This window comes from Solanum dulcamara, chromosome 3, assembly GCF_947179165.1.
Source record: "Solanum dulcamara chromosome 3, daSolDulc1.2, whole genome shotgun sequence".
Taxonomy (NCBI): Eukaryota; Viridiplantae; Streptophyta; class Magnoliopsida; order Solanales; family Solanaceae; genus Solanum; species Solanum dulcamara.
In genome coordinates this window covers 80,157,233-80,180,322 of record NC_077239.1, presented here as the reverse complement: position 1 = coordinate 80,180,322, position 23,090 = coordinate 80,157,233, and the positions used below count along the sequence as shown (strand labels likewise).

Here is a 23,090-nt window from a genome sequence, read left to right as displayed (position 1 = left end):
GAAGAGATAACACATAAACAAAGTAAATTTTTAATAAAGAGATGTTGAATTTTAAGATATAAAGAAATTTAATTAATATTTTATTACAAAACGTGTAAGAAAAATATGAAATATAATTTGAAATGGTGTAATTATAAGAGTCAAGATATTCACAATTAAGTTGACTATTCATAACAATCCTTTTTATTGCTTTATATATGAGGACTTGATTTTTGGCCGCTCATATATATCCCAGTAGTTTCATGCTATTATTTAATGGGTCAAAATCATTTTTCCCCTTCGAAATTTAGTTTAAAAATTAAACTCCCCTCTTCAACTTTCAATAATAATTATTTCTTCCCTTTATTTTAATTAATGTTTCAAAATATCTATTTTATTCTTTGTATTATTAACTTTTGTCTTTTTTTTTTTACTTTTTAAAATCATGATTTTTTATTTTTTATTCTAGGTAACAAGTTTTCTATTAAAAACAAAAATTATTTTTTCTATTCGAAAAAATTAAAGTAAAAAAATTCTAATTGAATATATAAATTATTGACGTTCTATAATAAAATAAATGAATAGAGTAAAAAGTGAAAAATTTAATAATAATCAAAACTCTAATGTATACTATTTATCTTTCTTAATCTAAGTATTTATAGATTTTTATTTAAACACATTAAAATTATAAGTAGAATAATTTTTTTATCAGTTTGTAATTAAAATTTATGTTATTATTTATGATTATTATTTTAATATTACATGCATTTAATATGTATATGTATATAAATGCATGTTTCAATTCTCTCTTATTCTTAAATGTCTAAATAGATAAACGATTTTTGTTTGTCAATAACAAAGTATTTTTCAAATTAAAAAATAAAATGTTATTTACAATACATTTATAGGATATAACTTTATTTTTATTAATATTTTTGTATTATTTTTGAAATATATTTAAAAGCTATTATATTACCTATTATTTTTATTTGTATAAATGGATAATAAAAGATAGAAAATCAAGGACAAAATGGACATTTCATGAAATAAAGGGAGGAAAATGATTATTGTTGAAAGTTGGGGGGGGGGGGAGAGTTTGATTTTTAAACCAAACTCCGTAGTGGCGGGGGGTTGATTTTGACCCATTATTTAATTAATATTGATTTGATATAATTTTTTTATTTTTTTATTATAAGTATATTTTATTAATAATATTTCAAAACTCTAAATATTATCTATTATAATTACTTTAAGTAACTATTTTATACTAGGGGTAGATAGAAAAAACTATAATAGAATTTTTTTTATTTTTTAAATTGAACAAATAAAATAAAATTATTTTTAATTTTATATAGAGGCTAAGTAATGTAAAACATAAGAACAATAGTTGGAATCTTGTCACAGCCTTTTAGTTTTTATTTTTATTTTTGTTGGTCTTTTTGGATATATATATATACAAGCTTCTACTAGTCAATTTGACCAATAAAATTAACCTATAAAAGCTGCCAACAATAATAATATATACAGTACAATATTATAAATATGTTACTGTTATAATTTATTTGTCAAGCGCCATTTCGAATACGAGTCCTCCTTTTTTTATAAAAGATCCCTTTCATAAATTTAAATTAAAAATTTTAAACTATTCAATAACTTTGATTAACTAGTTGATGGGTAATAAATAATTTAATTAATGAATTAAAATGTTAAATTATTTAATACTCTAAAATACTTTATTTATTAAAATAACAGAATTATCACTTCTAGAACCTAATTAATTTAGAAAAAATAAATTACAAGAACCATCGCGGCGGAAGAAGACCGAAGAGCCTCATGAGAAAACTGCTTCAGGTACCAAATAGATAGATACACCTTTCCATGGAATTCTAGCAATTAATGGTGATATATTAATGGATTGTAATGACTAGTCAACCATTTAGTAAATAATGAGAGGTAACCATTAAAATGACATGCTTATAGGGAATTGTGCATTTGGGTCTCTTTCTTTATTATTTCCCTTATTCTGTCCGTAAATTTCCTTACCCATTTTCAGTTGTATATTGTGTTTCATCCTCTTAAAACCATTGTCATTATTGACAGAGAAGTGGGGAAGGTTTGGATTGTAATTACAATTGTTGGGTTGACAATATGACAATGTTAAAAGGAGTAATTATTATGGTGCCAATAGTTGAAAGGCATGTCAAGTATGATTGGGTATTAGATTAAAAAGGGTGGAGATATTTTAGATCATGGGTTCTGCCACTTGTTTCGTAACCAGTGGCTTCACTTTAAATTATTATTATTTTGTTATTAGATTAGAAATTAAGTTTTGGTATATTGAAATATGTGATTAAATAATAGGTGTATTATATTATATGAATATAATTAGATTTATATTTTTGGAAGAAATTGAGGCTTAATCCTAGACTTGAGATGTAGAAAAATGACTATAGAATTTGAGTGAGTTTTTGGGTCTAAGCTAGACATATAATAATATATGTGTTGTTAGTTTCGAAATCTTATTATGGTTATTTATTTGATTAGATTATACTTATTTGGAGGCCCAACGAAAAGGGAAGGCTCAAGTTTCAAAGTAATTGCTTGATTATTTGAGGCAAGTGAATTTCTAAACCTCAGTTTAAGCTTGTAGATGCTTGTATTTCCTTGTTATGTGCATTGGGGAGTAATGAGAATTGGACTGGGTTATTGACTGTATGATTGACCTTAAAAATGGAGACGAGGGGTATAAAATGGCGATCTAATGACATGTATTGATGAAATTGATGTTATGAGATTATGTATTTATTTTGAAAATGTGAAATGACTATGTTGATATGATATAGGAAAAATTATTGTTGTTGTCATGTTATTATCGTGAATCATATGAATATGAATTGATTGCATTGGTTCTGACATACTGTGCTGAGACTGAAAATGATATGAAACAAAGGGGCCGGGCCACACGCTCCGTGGAAGGTATTATGAAACGAAGGGGTCGGGCCACATGCTCCGTTGCAGGATATGTATATTGAGGGGACGGGCCACACACTCCGTGGCAGGTAGGGCTGGGCATAAAATATCGAAAACCGAATTACCGAACCGAACCGGCTATTTCGGTATTTCGGTATTCGGTAATTTGGTATTTCGGTTCGGTATTCGGTACCGAAATTGATATTTTGGTATTTCGGTTTCGGTATTCGGTATTCGGTATTTCGATTTCGGTATTCGGGATTTTCCGAATACCGAACTTTTTAATTTTTTATTTTATTTTTTATTTTTACAAAAAAACTGGAAAAAAAAATTACCAAAAAAATAAGAGTATAGTAAGAGGAAACTATCTAATTTTTTCATTTCCCTTACCATTTTCATTTCAACTTTTCCACGTTTACCGTATATTATATGCACACTTACACGTACATTATGGATAACTGCTAAAATTTAATTCATGTACATGTAAAAATTATAAATTCTAATTTCAAATTTATACAATTGATTAAGAATTCTAATTTCACTTTGCATGATTCCCACGTTAGTTATCTACATAAATTGTTTTGGTAGTTACATTGAAAACGAAAGATTTCAACTCTTTCATATCTTTGCAGGAACTAATTAATAATTAGTGCAGTGATGTAGATTTTTTGTATAATTCAAAGAAAAACATATGTATAAAAATTATGTATGATATATTAGAGATTTTTGTTTTCACTCTTTTTTATTATTTTTATTACATGGTAATATTTTTTTTATTCTGTATCGATTCATAAATTATTTTCTCTTTGTTTACGATGTATCATTTCTCCTTCGTAGAATGTGGCTTACGAGAAATTTCGATTTCGATATTCGGCAAGTTAAAATGCATATATTACTTAATTATGGTGTAGTAATAAAAATGTAAGTTAAGATATGTATTCTTTGGGTTAATGTAAATATTAAATGCGGATAAATTTTTATTGTATATTAACTATTAAAAAAATATGGTATTACCGAATACCGTACCGAACCGAAGTTTGATTTATCGATTACCGAATTACCGAACCGAAGTTTGAAAGTTTGGTATTTGGTATATACTTTGAATTACCGATTACCGAATTACAGAACCCGAACTTTGAAAATACCGAACCGAATACCGAACGCCCATCCCTAGTGGCAGGTAACATGGACAGAAATGTCCCCCATGGGTTCCGGACTGTAATTCAGCGGATGTGTACCGATAAGACATACATGCATCATCTCATTGCATTGCATCGCATTTTGTTGATATCGTGAATTCGTGTTTGCCACTTATTGCTCTATATATGTTAAACTTGACTTGATATGATTCACTTGATGAGACTACTGATGAGTATTCGTGGACTATATTATTATTATTGTGTAGAGTGTAGAGTTGGGCTGGTTTTATGCAGGTTGTAGTTAAGGAGGTTCGGTTGGAATGACAGGAGTACTTGTATCTATTGAGCTTTGTTTAGTTTTAGTTATCTACTTGTTGAGTACCGTGTTGTTTGGTACTCACCCCTTGCTTCTACACCATGTGTAGGTTGTAAGCATAGACCTGCTCGATCTCCTACGATTTTCTACTACACCCGAGGCTATCATTTCGAGTGTTGATGTAGCTGTTACATTCATCTAGCGGACACCTCTTACTCTTTTATTATGTTTTAGTCCTATTCTAGAGACAAAGAAATTGTGACTGTATTTTCTTTCGTATTTTGGTAATGTATTAGTGGCCTGTACACGTGACAACCAGTCTTGGGGGATTTTGAGATTATTTATTTATTTTTGACTAAGTTAAACCTTGTTTTAGCTCAATTACTTCCGCATTTATTTTTCGTTGAGTTTTAGGCTGACTTATCTCGATGAATTGAGATGAGTGCCATCACACCTAGATTCGGATCGTGACAATACTATATGCAATAGTTGACTAAAAAACAAATGGTCCCAAAGTCTAAATACATGCCACACCATTAGTATATTATTAGCATAATAATACTGTTTAAGAACGTCTTGTAGATTTTTTTTGCAAGTCAGAAATTTTAACTAAGCTTTTATGCAAAATCAAAATTCTACTATTTTTAACTATCACATTTTATTTCCCCCTTATTTTTGATACAGTAGCTGACTAGGTACCAATTTTGAATACTTCAGCTATGACATTGGTGCAACCCAACACTCTTGTTCGATTTTGCCAAATTATACATAAAAAAGTCAAAATATCGAGAGGAGCTTATCTCTAAAATTTAAAATATTAAGAGGACAATTTGAGTTGATGTTCGTTAAAATCTTTCATTGAAGAACTTCAAATGTCAAATTTTGAAAGATGGATCTGTCCTAGCTTGAATTGTTTTTGAGTGAATTATATATCAAAATATTTGAAATATCGAGAGAAGCTCATATCTAAATTTTGGGAGTGCTTAGAAGAGATTTGAGCTGGTTGAAATTAAAAGAAAGAAAAATTAGCTCATTGAGTAAGATAAACAGTTGTAATCTAATGAATAAAATATTGTATAACAATAGATATGGATGTAGTTATACATCATATATATATAGCTATATATTTACAAATACATTACATATACATGCAATCATTTAGTTGAAGTTTTTTAAACCGATGATATATTTATTTAAGAAACCCATTCTAATTTTAAATATATAACTACAAATTATTAAAATCCATTATGACCAAGAAAAAAAAAGAGAGAAAGAAGAATAGTACTCCTAGTGGTGGATGAATGTGATTTTGGTTCTATCAAGACTAATTTTATCCCAATATTGGGCAAAGAGAACCAATAAATGGTTTATAAAACTACAAAAAAAAAGAAGTCAAGACAATGATCTTGAAAATGGTCTCATATGACAACTTCTACTTTGAATTGAAGAAATTTTTTTTTCAAATTTTATAATTTTTTCATCTTGATTTATGTGATGTAGTTTAATTTAACACATATAAAATTTTAAAATAATTTTTTTGAAATGTGTAGCTAAAATAAATCATCAATGTTTGTGTGACAATAAATCATTTTATCAAAGATAAAATAAATATTTTAAAATTAAAATATTATTAAATTTAAAAATATATCCTTTTTTAAAACTAACTAAAAAAAATAGTCATATAAATTAAGAAACATAAAATATGTATTACTTTCAGATCTTCTATGTGTAAAAAATAAATGAAGTGTGTGGTTTTCATTCAAATTTCAAAGTGACAGGTAGTTATAGATAATTTTTAAATAAGAAAGAATTTTGAAAATAATTTATTGATTTCTAGGTTTGTTGTTCTTCGTTAAGGGGTCAAATGAGGATTTTTTTCAACTTTAGTGTGCTATTCTTTTTTTCTTTAATAACCAAGAAGACTATTCTCAATAAATTAATGTGATTTGGACATTAACAAAATGGATGTTCTTGTGAGATGTGACTCAACTATCCCAATTAAAAATAAACTAGCTACCACGTGAAATTATCATCCTTTAGTTACACTAAATTAATGATCATTTATTACATACTTAAATACTTCCTTCCTTTCATTTTTACTCATTCAAACTTTGCACACCAGCTATTGATTTGAATATTTTACTATAATATGTATATAATTAATTTGCAGAACAAGTAATTAATATTGAGTGTAAAATAGAAAAAATAATTATCGTATCTTGATATGTTAAAAGTAAAAATCTTTTTTTAATATAAAAGATAATGAACAGAAAGAATATATTTTTGTGTCAGAAGTGGTTTATTATTAAAAAAAAAAAGCACTTATGAAGAGTAATAATTTTTATTTGACCAATCAAATTGGCAAACACTTTTATCACTATTAGATCAATAATTTGAGCTAAATCAAAGTTTAAAAAATACTTCTGGACATTTTTTTTAATTTTAGCTCAGCTTGTGAAGACATCTTCTACAACTAAACAAAACAAATAATTATTTAGAAATTTTTTTAAAAAAACAATCTTAGCTAAATATCTTAACTTTCTAAAATAAATATTTTTTTAAAAATAAAATAAGGACTTTCATTTCCCAAAAGCGTGGTTAGGCAGATTATAAGTCTAAAAAGGACTCTGTAATTCAAGACATTATTCTACATGTTCATAATATTATATAAAATAACATTATTCTAAATTATAAAAAATATTTAATTGATCACCTTTTTATCCGTTATTGGCCCTATGTCCATATCACACGGTACATTATTGTCTTTTACTATTGTCAACATCAAAAATTATTTTGCGGACTGTGCATATCTAGAATATGATGATCAACTCTATAATATTAAAAATAAACTAGATCATACTTGTCCACTCTCTATAACTTTTAGGACTAGAAATTTGAGTGGATATAAAATAGTACCTTAATGGGGTGCCCAGTGATTGAGGCTTGAGATTTTTATATTAGAAGTTTTAATTTTAAAATTTTTTATCAACAAAAGTAAGAGATTTATTTTTTGGATCGAATTTGTCTCACTGAAGTTAATTAATACGGTTTTTTTTTTTGATTTGCGAGCTATCACATAAGACAAAAGTTTTATTTATAATATTAAAAAAATAGCTATTGCGGGTCCCTTATCTAAAAGAGAAAAAGTATCCTACCCAATATCTATTAATCTTTTATTATAAAATATGCATTTTGGACGAATACCTATTTCGATAGGTATATTTATTATTAGTGATTTGTTACGTCCAAGAAAGACAAATGAATCATTAAATTTATGAATGCGTAAGGCACAATCAATTAGATACAATTTAGTGGATTATTAGTATTATTGTTAATAAAATTAATTAATTAGATACATTTTGTGGTATGTTTTAAAAAAATGTTTCTTTTCTTTTTTTGACAATTCTTTAATTTTAATTTTTTACCTGATACATTTAATATATCAAAATTAAAGATATTTTAGTACATTCTACGTAAATTTAGTTTAAGACCACAAGATTCAAAATTATTTTTTACTTTCTTAAACTCTGTGTCAAGCCACAACCAGACAAACAAATTAAAACGGAGGGAGTAATAATTAAGGCTAAATTTCTTTCTTCTTTTTTTCACCGCCAATTTTTCTCTAAGATAACAACAATAACATACCTAACGAAATCTCACAGATAGAATCTAAAGAAAGTAAAATGCATGCAGAACTTACACTTACTTCGTGGAAAAATGGAATTTTTCGTTAAGATATTATTATACATAAATTTCTAGAAGTTCAAACAGATTCTAGTAAGAAATAATAAGATAGGAAGTCCTGGTATATTTTGAGTTGTAATGGGCCTACCTTTAAATAGTTGAATTAGTCTTATGGGCTGAGGTTGGTGAAGAATGGGCTTATTACCACAATCTTTTGAGAATTTTCACCAGTTGTCACGAAATAACTATTTACCACATAAGTTTAGTCAATTATCAGAGGAGTTTAAAATATTGAATTTTATTGAGTTTAAGTGTTCAGTTGACAAAATCGTGAGCAGAAAGGTCTAGCTGACAATCCAAATCTAGTTTAAAGGCTTCTCAGGTACTTCCGCTGTCAAATAAGCTGTTTTTAGAAGTTTAATTAGCCAAATAAGCTATATCACTAATTTGCACAAAATGGATAGTGCACTTCTTTTGTCATCAATATATATACAAACACACTGTATGAATTGTGCGAAAAGAGCGTAGTAATTGTTACAATATTAGTTCCTAATTGATACAAATTTCATCTGGACATACTCATCGAGGTACACGTTACTCCAAACAACTCGTTTATGATATTGAGAACTCATACATCCGATCCCAACTAGCTTGGAGTTCAACAATGTTCATGTTCTTGTTGAGCCTTAAATCAGTCTATAAGAGTCTTTGATTCATTGATAGCAGAAAATTTGTCAGATAATGAGTGTGTTTGGTACAGAGGAAAAACTGTTTGACTTATAGGTACCGGGTAACTCTATCCATCTACATTTAGACAAATAGGAAGAAATCACCTAGTGTTTGATTTGAACTTCAACCTCATGGTTCTCAATCCAGTATGCCAACTTATCCTTATCGCTCAAAATCTCTTCTGATACAACATGTTATAATTAACAAATAAAACAATATATATGATCAATATGGCTGATGTGTGTTGCTTTTATCAATAAAACAATCTTACAGATTGAATCTGAAGAAACTACTTCCGATGATCAAACTACTACATCACGCCATTGATACTGGAGTGACCTTCCTTGATACTTACGATGTCTATGGACCTCTCACTATTGAAATCCTCATTGGCAAGGTGAAGATTTTTTTTTTTTGGGTTAAGAGTAATTGCAATTGCTTCATGGATTAGTTGTACTTTCTTCTCACTTTGTTGTACCTGTCTGATCCTGTAGTGTTTTATTTGTTCACTGAGCAAAAATGGAAGTTTATGATAAATTCTATGAGTTTTCAGGTTTAATTGGGGTAGAGTTAGATACCTTTAGTTTTTTAAAAGTTCAAATGAAATCTATTTAATGATCCTCTAGAAAAAGTATGTCCCAGTGGTCGATGAAGTGAGTTGAGAACTATGGTGGTTTCAGGTTCAAATTGTAGTGGAGGCAAAAATTAGGTGATTTATTCCTATTAAAGGAATAAGAGAGAAAGTACAAATAGCTACCAAGTTTGGTATACGTTTCGAAGATGGAAATAGGGACATTTGTGGTGAACCTGCATATGTAAGGGCTTGTTGTGAGGCCAGCTTGAAGAGACTGGATATCGACTGCATTGATCTGTATTATGTTCATCGCATCGATACTCAGTTGCCAATGGAAGTCACGGTTCGACATCTTTGCTCCAAAAATTTATTTTTGTAGTGTACTTCATTACTTTTAAGTTTTAAGAAGTGGTCGTGTGGTATGATTTGTGTGTCTAATCAGGTAAATCCTATTTCATTGATTGTAGCCTATAGAGTTAATTTTTCCCAACTTTGTCATCCAAAGTATTACTCATACTTGGTTTGATTGGTATATCAGTTAATGTTTTATGTGACACACCTTGTTAAGTCTATGCTACTCTTTCATTTTTGCTTCTCTTTGTTTTACGATTTTTTGGATGTGTCATTTTATGAACTCCTTCAGTTTATGATAAACACATTCACAACTGAGGAATCTGCACTATCATTATTATACTATACCAAATTCATTTTTTCCCCCAAATTTTAAGTTGAACTAAAATTGGCCAAGTCCGCGACGCGGACTGGTCGCATACCCTTCTTGTTAACTGGACATAACCTTTTACTTCAAACTCGAAAATATGCAATTTTGGAAGTGTTGGAAAGAAGATTCAAAGACCTTTAATTTGATAGGTCATGGACCACCCAATTCATTATATTCTAGAAGATATGATTGTTTGAAGTTGACCCTTATATGGACTCATACGAAACTTAGCCGATAGAATTTTTTTGTACTTGGCTTGGTGTTAGAGATTCCTTATGACCCTAAACCACATCTAATGAGCTTTAAATACTTAGGAATTGATCCTAACTCATATATGCAATTAGAATTCATCGAGTTCGAGCCAATACACATATGAAGAATGGTTCGAGTCTTGACGAAAAATTTTGGGGTGTTAAAGAGATCTCTTTCCATCACTTCAAGTTTTTGATTTTTTAATTTTTTTTTAGTTTTTTCATCTTAAAAAATTGTTAAATACATACTATGTGGTAGTCACTATGTATCAGATACATTTAGTATAAATTCGAATTTATGTATCATGCCCAAAAAATTAGTGCATGATACATTACTATTTATGTATATCATTTTGTTTGAGACATACTGTATTTTATAAAAGATACATTATATATGCAATTGGTTTCAATAGCATTTTTTTTGTGTGTGATACATAACACAATAGTGAGTTGATATGTACATAATACATGTAATAAATTTTAAAATTGTTGAATTTTGTTATATATTATGTATCATGTACGTATCAATTAATTTGATATACAATGCTTTAGCTATAGAACATTGAGGTTTATGTATCAAGTGTATTTATTGGGTAATGTGCAGATACATAACAATCGATACATGATACATAACAATTTGTCAACAAAAATTAAAGACTGCAGATACATAACAACAACCGATACATGATAAATTATACAATTTGTAATAATTATGCATCAGTTATATAATTAAAGGAACGAGACACACAAGTTTAGATATGAAAATAAACTAGAACTCATATGTATCAGAAAAAGATTAACAACAGAAATAAAAATCAACCAATTTCTCTATCAATGTTGTGTCATATACATAACTATGACTATGATACAAACTGATATTGTTATAAAAATATTAATGTTTATGTATCAAACAATAACATTTGATAATGTCTACATATACATAACTTTCTAGTTGAATAAGTGTGGGTGTATTTATCTGGTAATAGTTATGTATTTGATACATAACTATGAACAAGATACATACTAATTTGTGGTTCAATAAATTAAGGTTATGTATCAAAACTAATATTCGAACATGATATATTGTGAATAATAAAAATGTAATGTATCATAATGTTGAAAAAAGGCATTATACATTAATTTAAGAAACAAAAACAACTAGATACATTAAAAATCTGAACCAATATGTATCACAAACAGATGAACAAAAAATCAAAAAAAAAATCAAAAATATGATCTGCTGAAAGCAAAAAAAAAATGATGAAGAAATCCTTCTACACTTTCTCCTTTGCTCTTTATTAACTTTGGTAGCTTTTCTTCACTTTCAACAATGAAGTTACCCATGAATCTCGATCCAAAGTCCTTACCGAAGCCACCAACAACTTGACCCTCTCCTCCCTTTTATGAGCATTCGATTTTAAAGTCGAATAGGCATCCCTCTTCGACTAACTAGGTAATCACAATACTAAAAGATAGTGTATCATCCATATGTATCAGAAATTCTTTTTGCGTAATTTGTGAAACTGATATTTAATTTGATATCTTTTCCCCTTTTAGCGCAACAGTAAATAAGGTAATGTATTGACGAGCTATGTGTCAAGACAATATAGTGATGTATCAGAAATACATCATTTTCAAGAAATTTTTGTAATTTAAAAAAGAATAGAAATATAATATAATTGGCTCCTAACACTATGAGATTTATGTAAGTTATACGTTAAATAAAGGAAAAACCCCTCCCTTTCCTTTATTCATTATTTTATTGGCTAGTCGGTACTTTATAATTTTATAAAATGTCAACTTGCTATTTGAAAGTTTTGGCCCCACAAAAAAACAAAGCAAAATACGAGGACAAAATATCAAGACTAATTCTTATAAGGCGTTATTTGTAAACTTAATCCGACAGAAATGTACTTCATTTATATCAATTAGTATGTACTTATGGGTGGAAAAAAGTTATAAGCCTATCTTATCTTGCTTCTATTCAGTGGCCATCGGGTATGGTTAAATGTATGTATACATAGAATATATTACCTCTAATTTGTTTCATTTGGAGTTTTGTTTTTCCATTCGAAGAAAGTGTCGATTTTTTATTTTATTTTTACCCTTTCTTAGAAACTCTCACCTTTTTGCTTCTTTGGTGATTCAAACTCACAATCTTCGAGTTGGAAGTAAGGATGCTTATCATCCGAGCAACTCATTCTTGTCTGAAAGTATTGTTAAATAGCAATAATATCGCTTTTGAACTTGAGAATAACCAAGGAACATACATTTAAAAGTTCGAATTGTCTTTTTCATGATCAAATTATCAACACCAAAAAAAATTGTTATGGCATATCGACGGGTGTTTATGGACAATGGCGTAGGAGAGCGTTTAAAAGTTGGCATAGAAGAACAAGGAAAACTTTGCGCTTACACAAAAATAGCGAAAGTGACGCTTGATCATTTCATTAAAGATGTTTCAATATTGAGAAGTTAGTTATATCATGGAACAAATGTTATGATTGAAATAATGATCAGACAGTGATACAAAAGGGAACAGTAAAAGACCATCTGATATATATATTGGTCTCGAATCATACATAAACAGAGTTGATCAATGAAAACAAACTTAGCAATCGATACTAGTGTTACAATATAAGAGGATGCATGGGCGTTTCAGCAAGCCGCACAATAGACTGTCTGTGCTTTTGCTGCAGTAGTCAAATTCAAACAAATCCTCATGAGTTTGAGAGCTCAATTAACATAAAAACAATACCATTGTTGACAGGCACATACTTGGTTCACAGCCGCCTTATATTCCCTGCACAATTATCCTGCATTTTGAACATATAGTTTGCACATTAGACGAACGTTGATACTCAAAAACAGAACATATAGGAGTTTGTTTCTACTTACTTGGGCAGTGATGTCAATACGGTCGCATCCTTCAATAGCTTCGACTTCTTCCTTAATTCTCACAGCTGAAGCCTCAAGAGCTTTGTTGTCGCACCACATCAACTTAATCTGTTTCAGTGTTGGAATATCTGCAAAGCTAAGGGGGATCTCCTCCAGCTTGCAACAATTTTGTATAACAAGTGTTTCAAGCAGGGGAAAGGATTCCTCCGAGGCATCCCACCTTGAGATATCCAAGTTCACCAGTTTCAACAACTTAAGTTTATGGAAAGTAATATCTCCAAGGCACCACTCTTTTAATTCAATAGATTCCAAATCTTCTAATCTGAGATACTCCAGGCTTGGTAGTCCCGCAATGAAGGGAATAGCGCTTTCCATATGACTCCCTAATAGTACCAACTTCTTTAAATTTGAAGGCAGCTGTAACCCTGATATAATCATGGGAAAATAAAAGAAAAGACCAAGTATTTGAAGCTGGGTAAGATTTTCCAATGTGAGACAAAAAGGCTCTGCAGAATCATGATCTCCCAAAAAGCTGATTGCAAGTTCTTGAAGATTAGGACACCTCGTTGATAACACATCCACCCTATCAACTTCCTCAAATGGAAATCCAACACTCCCTAATGTCCTCAAATTTTCCAATTTAGAGGATCCCTCAAAGATCCCATGCTTATCCTCTTCCAAATCAAATTCAGCTACAACGATCTCAACATGCCTTAATTTTTCCATTTCCCAAAAAGACACTGGTAATAGTACCTGATCCATACTAGTCACAACTAAAGTTTCTAGACAGGGCAGATGTGATTCTGGATGAAACTCAAATTTATCTGCCCGAACCGCGAGGTACTTCAGGAGATTTAGTGGTTTGAAAGTAGCTGACGACAAAGTATCCACAAAATGAGAACTCAAATCCAAGACCTTAAGAAGTCTCAATTCACTAATCTGACAGAAGGGAATCTCATCAAAAGTGTTTCCTCGATTGGTCGTTATCAGTGACCTCAAGGGTAGGTGGAAAGGCTTTGCTGTTTTGGAGCCCAGAGATGCAAACTTGGAGGAAAGCTCTTCACTGAAACTAGTGAAGCTCACTCGACTTCCCTTCCAATCCAAAGGTTGAAACTGGCTAGCATGCCCCTTCACTGCCAGCATAAACTTTTCTTCTCTACTCTTCTCCAAGCAAAAGTGAAGCACTACATCATGAACCTGACAGTATTTGACTTTACCATTATAACTTCTCTTTGAAACCAGTATCACGTTACTGCTAATGAGATCCATCAAGTAATCTTCACCAGATTCAATGTCTTGCACGAATCCTTCCGCAGTCCATAGACATATCAATTTAGACGCTGGAATTCTTGTGTCCTCTGGAAACATTCCCATATAAAGAAGGCAAAGCTTTAAACAATCTGGTAAGTTATCAAAACTCAACTGCATAGTTGCCCGAGTATATTCTTCGGACTCACGATCAAGATAGTCAAATAAAGCATCTTTCACCTCATTCCACCAAGATTCTTCCATTTTCCTTTTTTTGATAATTCCAGCTACCAAGACAACCACTAGAGGCAATCCTTTGCATTTTTCAGCAACTGCTTGACTCACATCTTGTAGTTCAGGCGGGCAATCTTCCTTTTGAAACACTCTTTTCTGCAACAATTGGCAACTCTCTTCTGTTGTGAGGAATGGAAGAGAATAAGGATCAGTATGGTACTTGACTTGCTCACCCACTTTCTCAAGTCGAGTTGTTACTACAATTCTGCTTCTATTTCCAACATCTGGAAAATAAAGCCTTAAGTCATCCCATGCCATACAATCCCACATATCATCCAATACAATGAGGTATCTCTTTCCTATTAAGTGTTTCCTCAACATGTCGGCAAGAACATCATCCTTATCTCCCTTGTCCTCGCAACCGGTAACTTGACTAAAAATATCTTGTAATAGCTCTCTCCGATTATATGTTTGGGAAACGATGCACCATGCTCGAACATCGAACCAAGAAACAATGATGTCAGTATTATACAACTTTCTAGCACAAGTTGTTTTACCTTGTCCCCCCATCCCAACAATAGGGATGACATCTAGCTCACTTGTCCCTCGAGTCAGATACTGAATTAGTTTTTCTGTTGTTATATCAAAACCCACTATCTCCTCATCATTTACAGGATTGCTGTGTCGAGTTGGTAGATGTTTAGATGGCGCTACCACATAGTGAGCCTTAAGAGCAACGTCCACCGACCACATCTCAGTCACCTCCGCATTAATTTGCTTGATCTCTTTTAAGATTGTAGGAAGTGAGCAAAAAATATGCCAAAACACATTATACTGAGCAAGAATAGAGTCAATGGCAACCTCAGCTTCATATGCCAAATTGATGGTACGTCTCTGAAGATCTTTAGGAATTTTATGTTCATGGTGCACCTTTGCGACATCTCTGAAAATGGATGATAATGATGACAGCTCCTTCTCTAAAATGGATGTAAGAGATGATAGATCTTTCTCCGAATTACCTAAAAGAGGTTTCATCGGGAAATCCAAACCAGATTTAGATTTCGACATCTCATTCAGTTTCCTTAAAAGAGAATCCAGAAAGCTCAAACCACCAGAGGTGGGGAACTGAGATGGAGTAAATTTTAAGGATCTGTAGTAAGTCTCCACTTGTGCCTTCAGATCTTTAGTTTTCTCCAGTATCTGTATTGAGCAGAGACTTATTTTGCTTGTGTCATCTTTTTTTATAGAGCTAGGAAGAAGCTTTTGAATCACATATAGAACATCACCTGCTATATCTCCAACCTTCACCAAGACCTCATTCAACCAGCTACCATTAATAACATGATTTGGCACATTAGGATCCAGGAAACCCAATAAGAAGTCTATTACCACATCAATATTTTGAGCAGAGACATTATTAGGGAAGTTCTCGAGCTTTTTGTTTCTGAGATACATCAGCAGACTGTGGAGATGATGTGAAAATCCTTTTGGTAATTTCTTGTCCTTGAAAGTTGTTGATTGAGTAAACTTTGAAGCCTTTAGTTCACTGAGAAATATCTTCTTCATTTCCAGCTCCACTAACACAATCAAGCTTAATAGATAAGAAGGTTTATAATTCAAGTTATCATACTCATATGTGATGAACTCATCATCAACAGCAACAGCAAGACAAAGGTGTTCCACGTTGTTAGCCATGAACTGAATTCGAGTCTCCAAACATTCCAGCTTCTCTTGGTTGGCATAACCAATTATCTCTGTGGCATATAAGAGTCTCAAAAATCTCATTTTCTTTTGAACAATTTTCAATTGCTTTATGAATCGGTGTATGGTAAAGTTTTCTTCAAGAGGGTCAGACCCCCTTTCCAGGAGGTACATCAGTACATCATTTAGATTCTTTCCGAGGCAATCCATATATTTCGACAGATCAACATCATTCGACTCATAACTGTAACTTGAACTGGTATTACTTTCAAAGAATTCCAACAAATGTGTTTCTAGCCTTTCCAAATTAAGGTTAGTTTTACATTCATCTGGAATCTCATCAAATACCCAAGGAAGCATTCTCACAGTTGATTTTGCCTTTTTTGTGAGCTCCACTAAGAGATCCGGCAAAAGTAAATGATGATACTTTATAAAGGTTCTAAAAACTCTTAGCATCATTTCAAGTATCTTAATTTGTTCAATATCCAGATCACCTCCACTCTTGATCCTTCTCAGGTGATCTAACATTTCCTCAATTTCATTTTCAGCCATTTTCTGTTGAAAAAAGTTTATTGAAATGAAATGGATGAAGGTTTAAAGAAAGAAGGAAGAAGGGAGTGTTTTCCTCTTATCTCTCTATACTAACAAGAGATGAATTGTAGTAGCAAGTTGCTTTGGTCGTATCTGTCAAGTGGCTCAATAATACCGCTATATTATTTGTCTTTTTCTTTAGGAAAATACACTCATAAAATTATATCCAACTTGTTACTTTCATACTTAATTATATACTTCTTTGACATTTGCTTTAGCATATAAAGGGGTTTTATGGTTGCGGTATTGGGTCGGACATGATGTTTTGGTTAAAATGTGTTGAGTTTAATATTTTTTTATTTTATCTCTTTTTGGTTTGAAAAAAATTCATCAAAAAATGGACAAATGTATTTACTTTTAAATTTGAATGACCTTTTGAGTAAAAAAACAAAGAAGAAAAAGACTCAAATACGTCATCAAACGAGAAAAAGCTCATATATGTCATCAGCGGCGGACCCACATGGTGTCCAGGGGATCATTCGAACCCATTCGACGAAAAATTATATTATACATAGTTAAAATATTTTTTTATGTATAAATAGTAGATGCTGAACCCCTTTCGGCTAGTTAAAAATTCTGGTTCCGCCACTGTATGTCATCCGTTAAAAGTTTGGCTCATCTATGCCATTGCCATTTGAGAAAAAAAGGTTCATCTATTTCATTATTTTTTAACTCTAATTTTGCAAAACCATCTAAACAACTTTTAACACTGGAGTTTTGAATCAAATACTCTTTTTGCTTCTTATTCTTCAAGAACTCCAAATTTTCAACTTCTTCAATTTTTCATGGAATCACCTCAAATTTCAGTAGTAGCATCCTTCCGAACTAGATATCAAAACTCAATATCTTTAAAGCTTGAAATCAATCTAACCCAACAAGAGACACTTAAAATTTCATCAATTTTCAAAACTTTAATTTCCTTCCATGGTAGAATTTTCTCCATAACTCAAAATCACTTGAAATTATGAATATAGATATAGTGAACTTTAACATAGTATTTTTTGAGTCTACGTTCCATTAAGTATTTTGATAATGAACATATAAGACCTTTTAATCCTCCACCACGAAATCATAGGCAAAACCAAATTCTGGCCGTAAGAAATTTTTGACGATTAATATTTGTAGATGATTTACATAGATGCAACTTGATGAAATCGGGGTCATGGATGGGTACAATATCATGATTTGCAGGAAGTTTGAACTGTAAAAGAGATTTGACAGGAAGCTCTTAATGGAGTTGATAATATCAATAGGCAAATTCGGGATTTTTGAGCAGCAACCCATTGGATAATAGGGGAATGTTACTACCGATATTAATCGTCAAAAATTTGTCTTTGTTGATGTTAGTCATCAAAGAGGAATAAGCCAACTTAAAATCTACTCAACGGAAGCATCAATTAGTTCTGATTCAAAAGTTGTGTGTCTGTGGTTTGGTGTTTATAATGTCATACAATCCTGACATTTGTATGACATTATGGAATCGTATTATTTGAAAATACAAACTCATTCGAAATTCTCTTCTGATTCGAAAGAATAAGCCTTGTTCGATATCTCCAATATTTGGTTTTGGATATGATTTTGTGGCCGAGGATTACAAAGTTTTGTGTACATTCGTTGATCAAGAATAATGTGAAGCCTCCAATTGTTGAAATATATTTGTTAAAAATCAATCTTGGAGAACAATTCACAATATTTCCGCTGTTCCCCGTGCTGATTCTCTGGGGTACCTACACTATGATCCAGTTTCATTAAACGGTGTCATTCACAGAATGATACACAATGGGGCAGAACGCTTGATTGTATCTTTCCATCTAGCAGATGAAAAATTTATTGTAACGCCAGTGCCAAACACATTTGGGAAACATTTGACATTACATGCATTGGGTGATTGGCAAGGAAATATTGATTTGGTCACTGGAGAAAGACGGGAAAACTGCCTTGTTGAACTGGAATTACTTCACCAAGTTTCCTACTTTACCCTCAGTGATTGGAAAGCCAATTTCGTACTCGTCAGGTGTCGTCATGTATGTTAAGGAGAACGGCAATGTATTATGGAGAAAGTATGAGGGTCAATTTATTGAGTATGACGTGCGAAAAAATGAATATACTGAATTTGACCTGAAAGAACTTCCAGGACTTATGGATATTGAGGCTTTGTCTGTTGGGGTGAGGAAGCACCACAACTAAAGTTTGATATGATGAAAAATATTGAAAATAAATTGGACACGAGAATTTTACGTGGAAACCCCTCTAAATGATAGAAGGGAAAAACCACGGGGTAGAAGAATCTCACTATATTTTGTGGAGTACACAGCTCTCAAATACAAGGAGAAAACAACAATTAACACTTCTCTCTTGTAAAAGGAACAACTACTAAAGAGGACACTCAAGACTACAATATTTATCTTGGTGTAAAACTCTCTTTGTATTCTTACTTTCTCTTTCTGGGATGATTTAAATGAGGGCAGAATGCCCTCTATTTATAAGAGGAACAAAACGCGTAAAAGAAATTTTTACGCGCTTTGTAAACGTGTTGCCAGTTTTTCTGTCAAAAGTTGTTTTTGGCAACTTTGACAATTCTTCCTCCTAGCAGCAACTTTTGATTTTGTCAAAAGTTGCTTTTCGCAACTTTGACTATTCTCCTAGCAGCAACTTTTGACCACATTCTCCCACTTGAAGATTTAATTGAGAATCAATTAAGTCTTCACACCATCCTTTCTACCCAATTACTGCAATGTTACGTTTCTGCTAGGCCAATAGAAGATAGACACCATATGAACTTATTACTGTTGATCGGCTTCGTAAACATATCTGCTAGGTTGTCATTAGTGTGAATTTTCTGAATATCCACACTGCCTTCTTCCACCTTCTCACGAACAAAGTGATACTGAACTCGTATGTGCTTTGTCCTTGAATGAAATGCCGGATTCTTTGCAAGATGCAAAGCGCTCTGACTGTCACAAAATAGAGCAATCTTCTCTTGTTTGTGCCCGAGCTCCTCCAATAACATCTGCATCCATATTGCCTCTTTGCTAGCTTGTGTAGCTGCTACATATTCTGCTTCCGTCGTAGATGTAGCCACGATAGACTGCAGTTTTGAAACCCAGCTTACAGCTCCTCCAGCAAGAGTAAACACATAACCTGTGGTGGACTTGCTTTTATCAAGATCACCTGCATAATCTGAATCAACATAACCTTTAACAGTAAAGTCAGATCCTCCATAACACATTGTAACATCTGAGGTACCCTTGATGTATCTTAGGATCCTCTTAAAAGTATTCCAATGCTCTCTTCCAGGATTAGACATGTATCGACTAACCACTCCCACTGCTTGTGCAATGTCAGGTCTTGTACATACCATGGCGAACATTAAACTTCCCACTGCTGATGCATACGGTACTCGAGACATCTCCATCCTCTCTGCTTCATTGCTAGGACTCATACTTGAGGATAACTTGAAATTAATAGGGACTCATCCCATGCCATACAATCCCACATATCATCCAATACAATGAGGTATCTCTTTCCTATTAAGTGTTTCCTCAACATGTCGGCAAGAACATCATCCTTATCTCCCTTGTCCTCGCAACCGGTAACTTGACTAAAAATATCTTGTAATAGCTCTCTCCGATTATATGTTTGGGAAACGATGCACCATGCTCGAACATCGAACCAAGAAACAATGATGTCAGTATTATACAACTTTCTAGCACAAGTTGTTTTACCTTGTCCCCCCATCCCAACAATAGGGATGACATCTAGCTCACTTGTCCCTCGAGTCAGATACTGAATTAGTTTTTCTGTTGTTATATCAAAACCCACTATCTCCTCATCATTTACAGGATTGCTGTGTCGAGTTGGTAGATGTTTAGATGGCGCTACCACATAGTGAGCCTTAAGAGCAACGTCCACCGACCACATCTCAGTCACCTCCGCATTAATTTGCTTGATCTCTTTTAAGATTGTAGGAAGTGAGCAAAAAATATGCCAAAACACATTATACTGAGCAAGAATAGAGTCAATGGCAACCTCAGCTTCATATGCCAAATTGATGGTACGTCTCTGAAGATCTTTAGGAATTTTATGTTCATGGTGCACCTTTGCGACATCTCTGAAAATGGATGATAATGATGACAGCTCCTTCTCTAAAATGGATGTAAGAGATGATAGATCTTTCTCCGAATTACCTAAAAGAGGTTTCATCGGGAAATCCAAACCAGATTTAGATTTTGACATCTCATTCAGTTTCCTTAAAAGAGAATCCAGAAAGCTCAAACCACCAGAGGTGGGGAACTGAGATGGAGTAAATTTTAAGGATCTGTAGTAAGTCTCCACTTGTGCCTTCAGATCTTTAGTTTTCTCCAGTATCTGTATTGAGCAGAGACTTATTTTGTTAGTGTCATCTTTGTTTATAGAGCTAGGAAGAAGCTTTTGAATCACATATAGAACATCACCTGCTATATCTCCAACCTTCACCAAGACCTCATTCAACCAGCTACCATTAATAACATGATTTGGCACATTAGGATCCAGGAAACCCAATAAGAACTCTATTACCACATCAATATTTTGAGCAGAGACATTATTAGGGAAGTTCTCGAGCTTTTTGTTTCTGAGATACATCAGCAGACTGTGGAGATGATGTGAAAATCCTTTTGGTAATTTCTTGTCCTTGAAAGTTGTTGATTGAGTAAACTTTGAAGCCTTTAGTTCACTGAGAAAAATCTTCTTCATTTCCAGCTCCACTAACACAATCAAGCTTAATAGATAAGAAGGTTTATAATTCAAGTTATCATACTCATATGTGATGAACTCATCAGCAACAGCAAGACAAAGGTGTTCCACATTGTTAGCCATGAACTGAATTCGAGTCTCCAAACATTCCAACTTCTCTTGGTTGACATAACCAATTATCTCTGTGGCATATAAGTATCTCAAAAATCTCATTTTCTTTTGGACAATTTTCAGTTTCTTTATGAATCGGTGTATGGTAAAGTTTTCTTCAAGAGGGTCAGACCCCCTTTCCAGGAGGAACATCAGTACATCATTTAGATTCTTTCCGAGGCAATCCATATATTTCGACAGATCAACATCATTCGACTCATAACTGTAACTTGAACTGGTATTACCTTCAAAGAATTCCAACAAATGTGTTTCTAGCCTTTCCAAATTAAGGTTAGTTTTACATTCATCTGGAATCTCATCAAATACCCAAGGAAGCATTCTCACAGTTGATTTTGCCTTTTTTGTGAGCTCCACCAAGAGATCCGGCAAAAGTACATGATGATACTTTATAAAGGTTCTAAAAACTCTTAGCATCATTTCAAGTATCTTAATTTGTTCAATATCCAGATCACCTCCACTCTTGATCCTTCTCAGGTGATCTAACATTTCCTCAATTTCATTTTCAGCCATTTTCTGTTGAAAAAAGTTTATTGAAATGAAATGGATGAAGGTTTGAAGAAAGAAGGAAGAAGGGAGAGTTTCCCTCTTATCTCTCTATACTAACAAGAGATGAATAGTAGTAGCAAGTTGCTTTTAGTGGCATCTATAAAGTGGCTCAATAATACAGCTATATTATTTGTCTTTTTCTTTAGGAAAATACACTCATAAAATTATATCCAATTTGCTACTTTCATATTTAGAGTCCGTTTGGACGGGGCTTAAAAAAAATAACTTTTATGTATGAAGTGTTTTTAGAATTTTAAAGTGTTGAAAGTTATTTTTATAAATAAACAGTTGAGTGTTTGGATAAAAGTACTTATGCGGGGAAAATGATGTGAATTTTAGGGTTAAAAGAATAAAAAAGATAGTTTGGAAATTTAGTTAAAATATAAGGGATATAAAAGTAATTTCCATGGTCAAAGAAAATGGCTTTAAACATTTAGAAAAAAAAAAGTTAGGAATTCTAACTTTTTATTTTTGTCTGACTTTAAGAACTTTGTGACTTAAAGTTAGCATTAGACAAATAACACAATAAGCTAAAAAAGACTTATAAGTCGATTTGACCAACTTATAATCCCATCCAAACGGGCTCTTAATTACATATTTCTTT

General features: G+C 32.1%; 2 protein-coding genes across 2 annotated transcripts; both read right to left on the bottom strand.

The window, feature by feature from the left end:
- Positions 1–12,899: 12,899 nt before the first annotated feature.
- LOC129883246 (putative late blight resistance protein homolog R1A-3) lies at positions 12,900–17,120 on the bottom strand. Its single transcript, XM_055957869.1, has 2 exons — positions 13,262–17,120; positions 12,900–13,179 (listed from the first exon to the last, which is right to left on the bottom strand). The coding sequence occupies exons 1-2, from the start codon at positions 16,994–16,996 to the stop codon at positions 13,147–13,149; spliced, it is 3,768 nt and encodes a 1,255-aa protein (XP_055813844.1). The 5' UTR covers positions 16,997–17,120; the 3' UTR covers positions 12,900–13,146.
- Positions 17,121–19,643: 2,523 nt separating this feature from the next.
- LOC129883727 (uncharacterized) lies at positions 19,644–22,549 on the bottom strand. The gene is made up of 2 exons (XM_055958336.1): positions 20,508–22,549; positions 19,644–19,707 (listed from the first exon to the last, which is right to left on the bottom strand). Exons 1-2 carry the CDS (start codon positions 22,448–22,450, stop codon positions 19,644–19,646), a joined length of 2,007 nt encoding a protein of 668 aa, XP_055814311.1. The 5' UTR covers positions 22,451–22,549.
- Between the last annotated feature and the right edge of the window lie 541 nt (positions 22,550–23,090).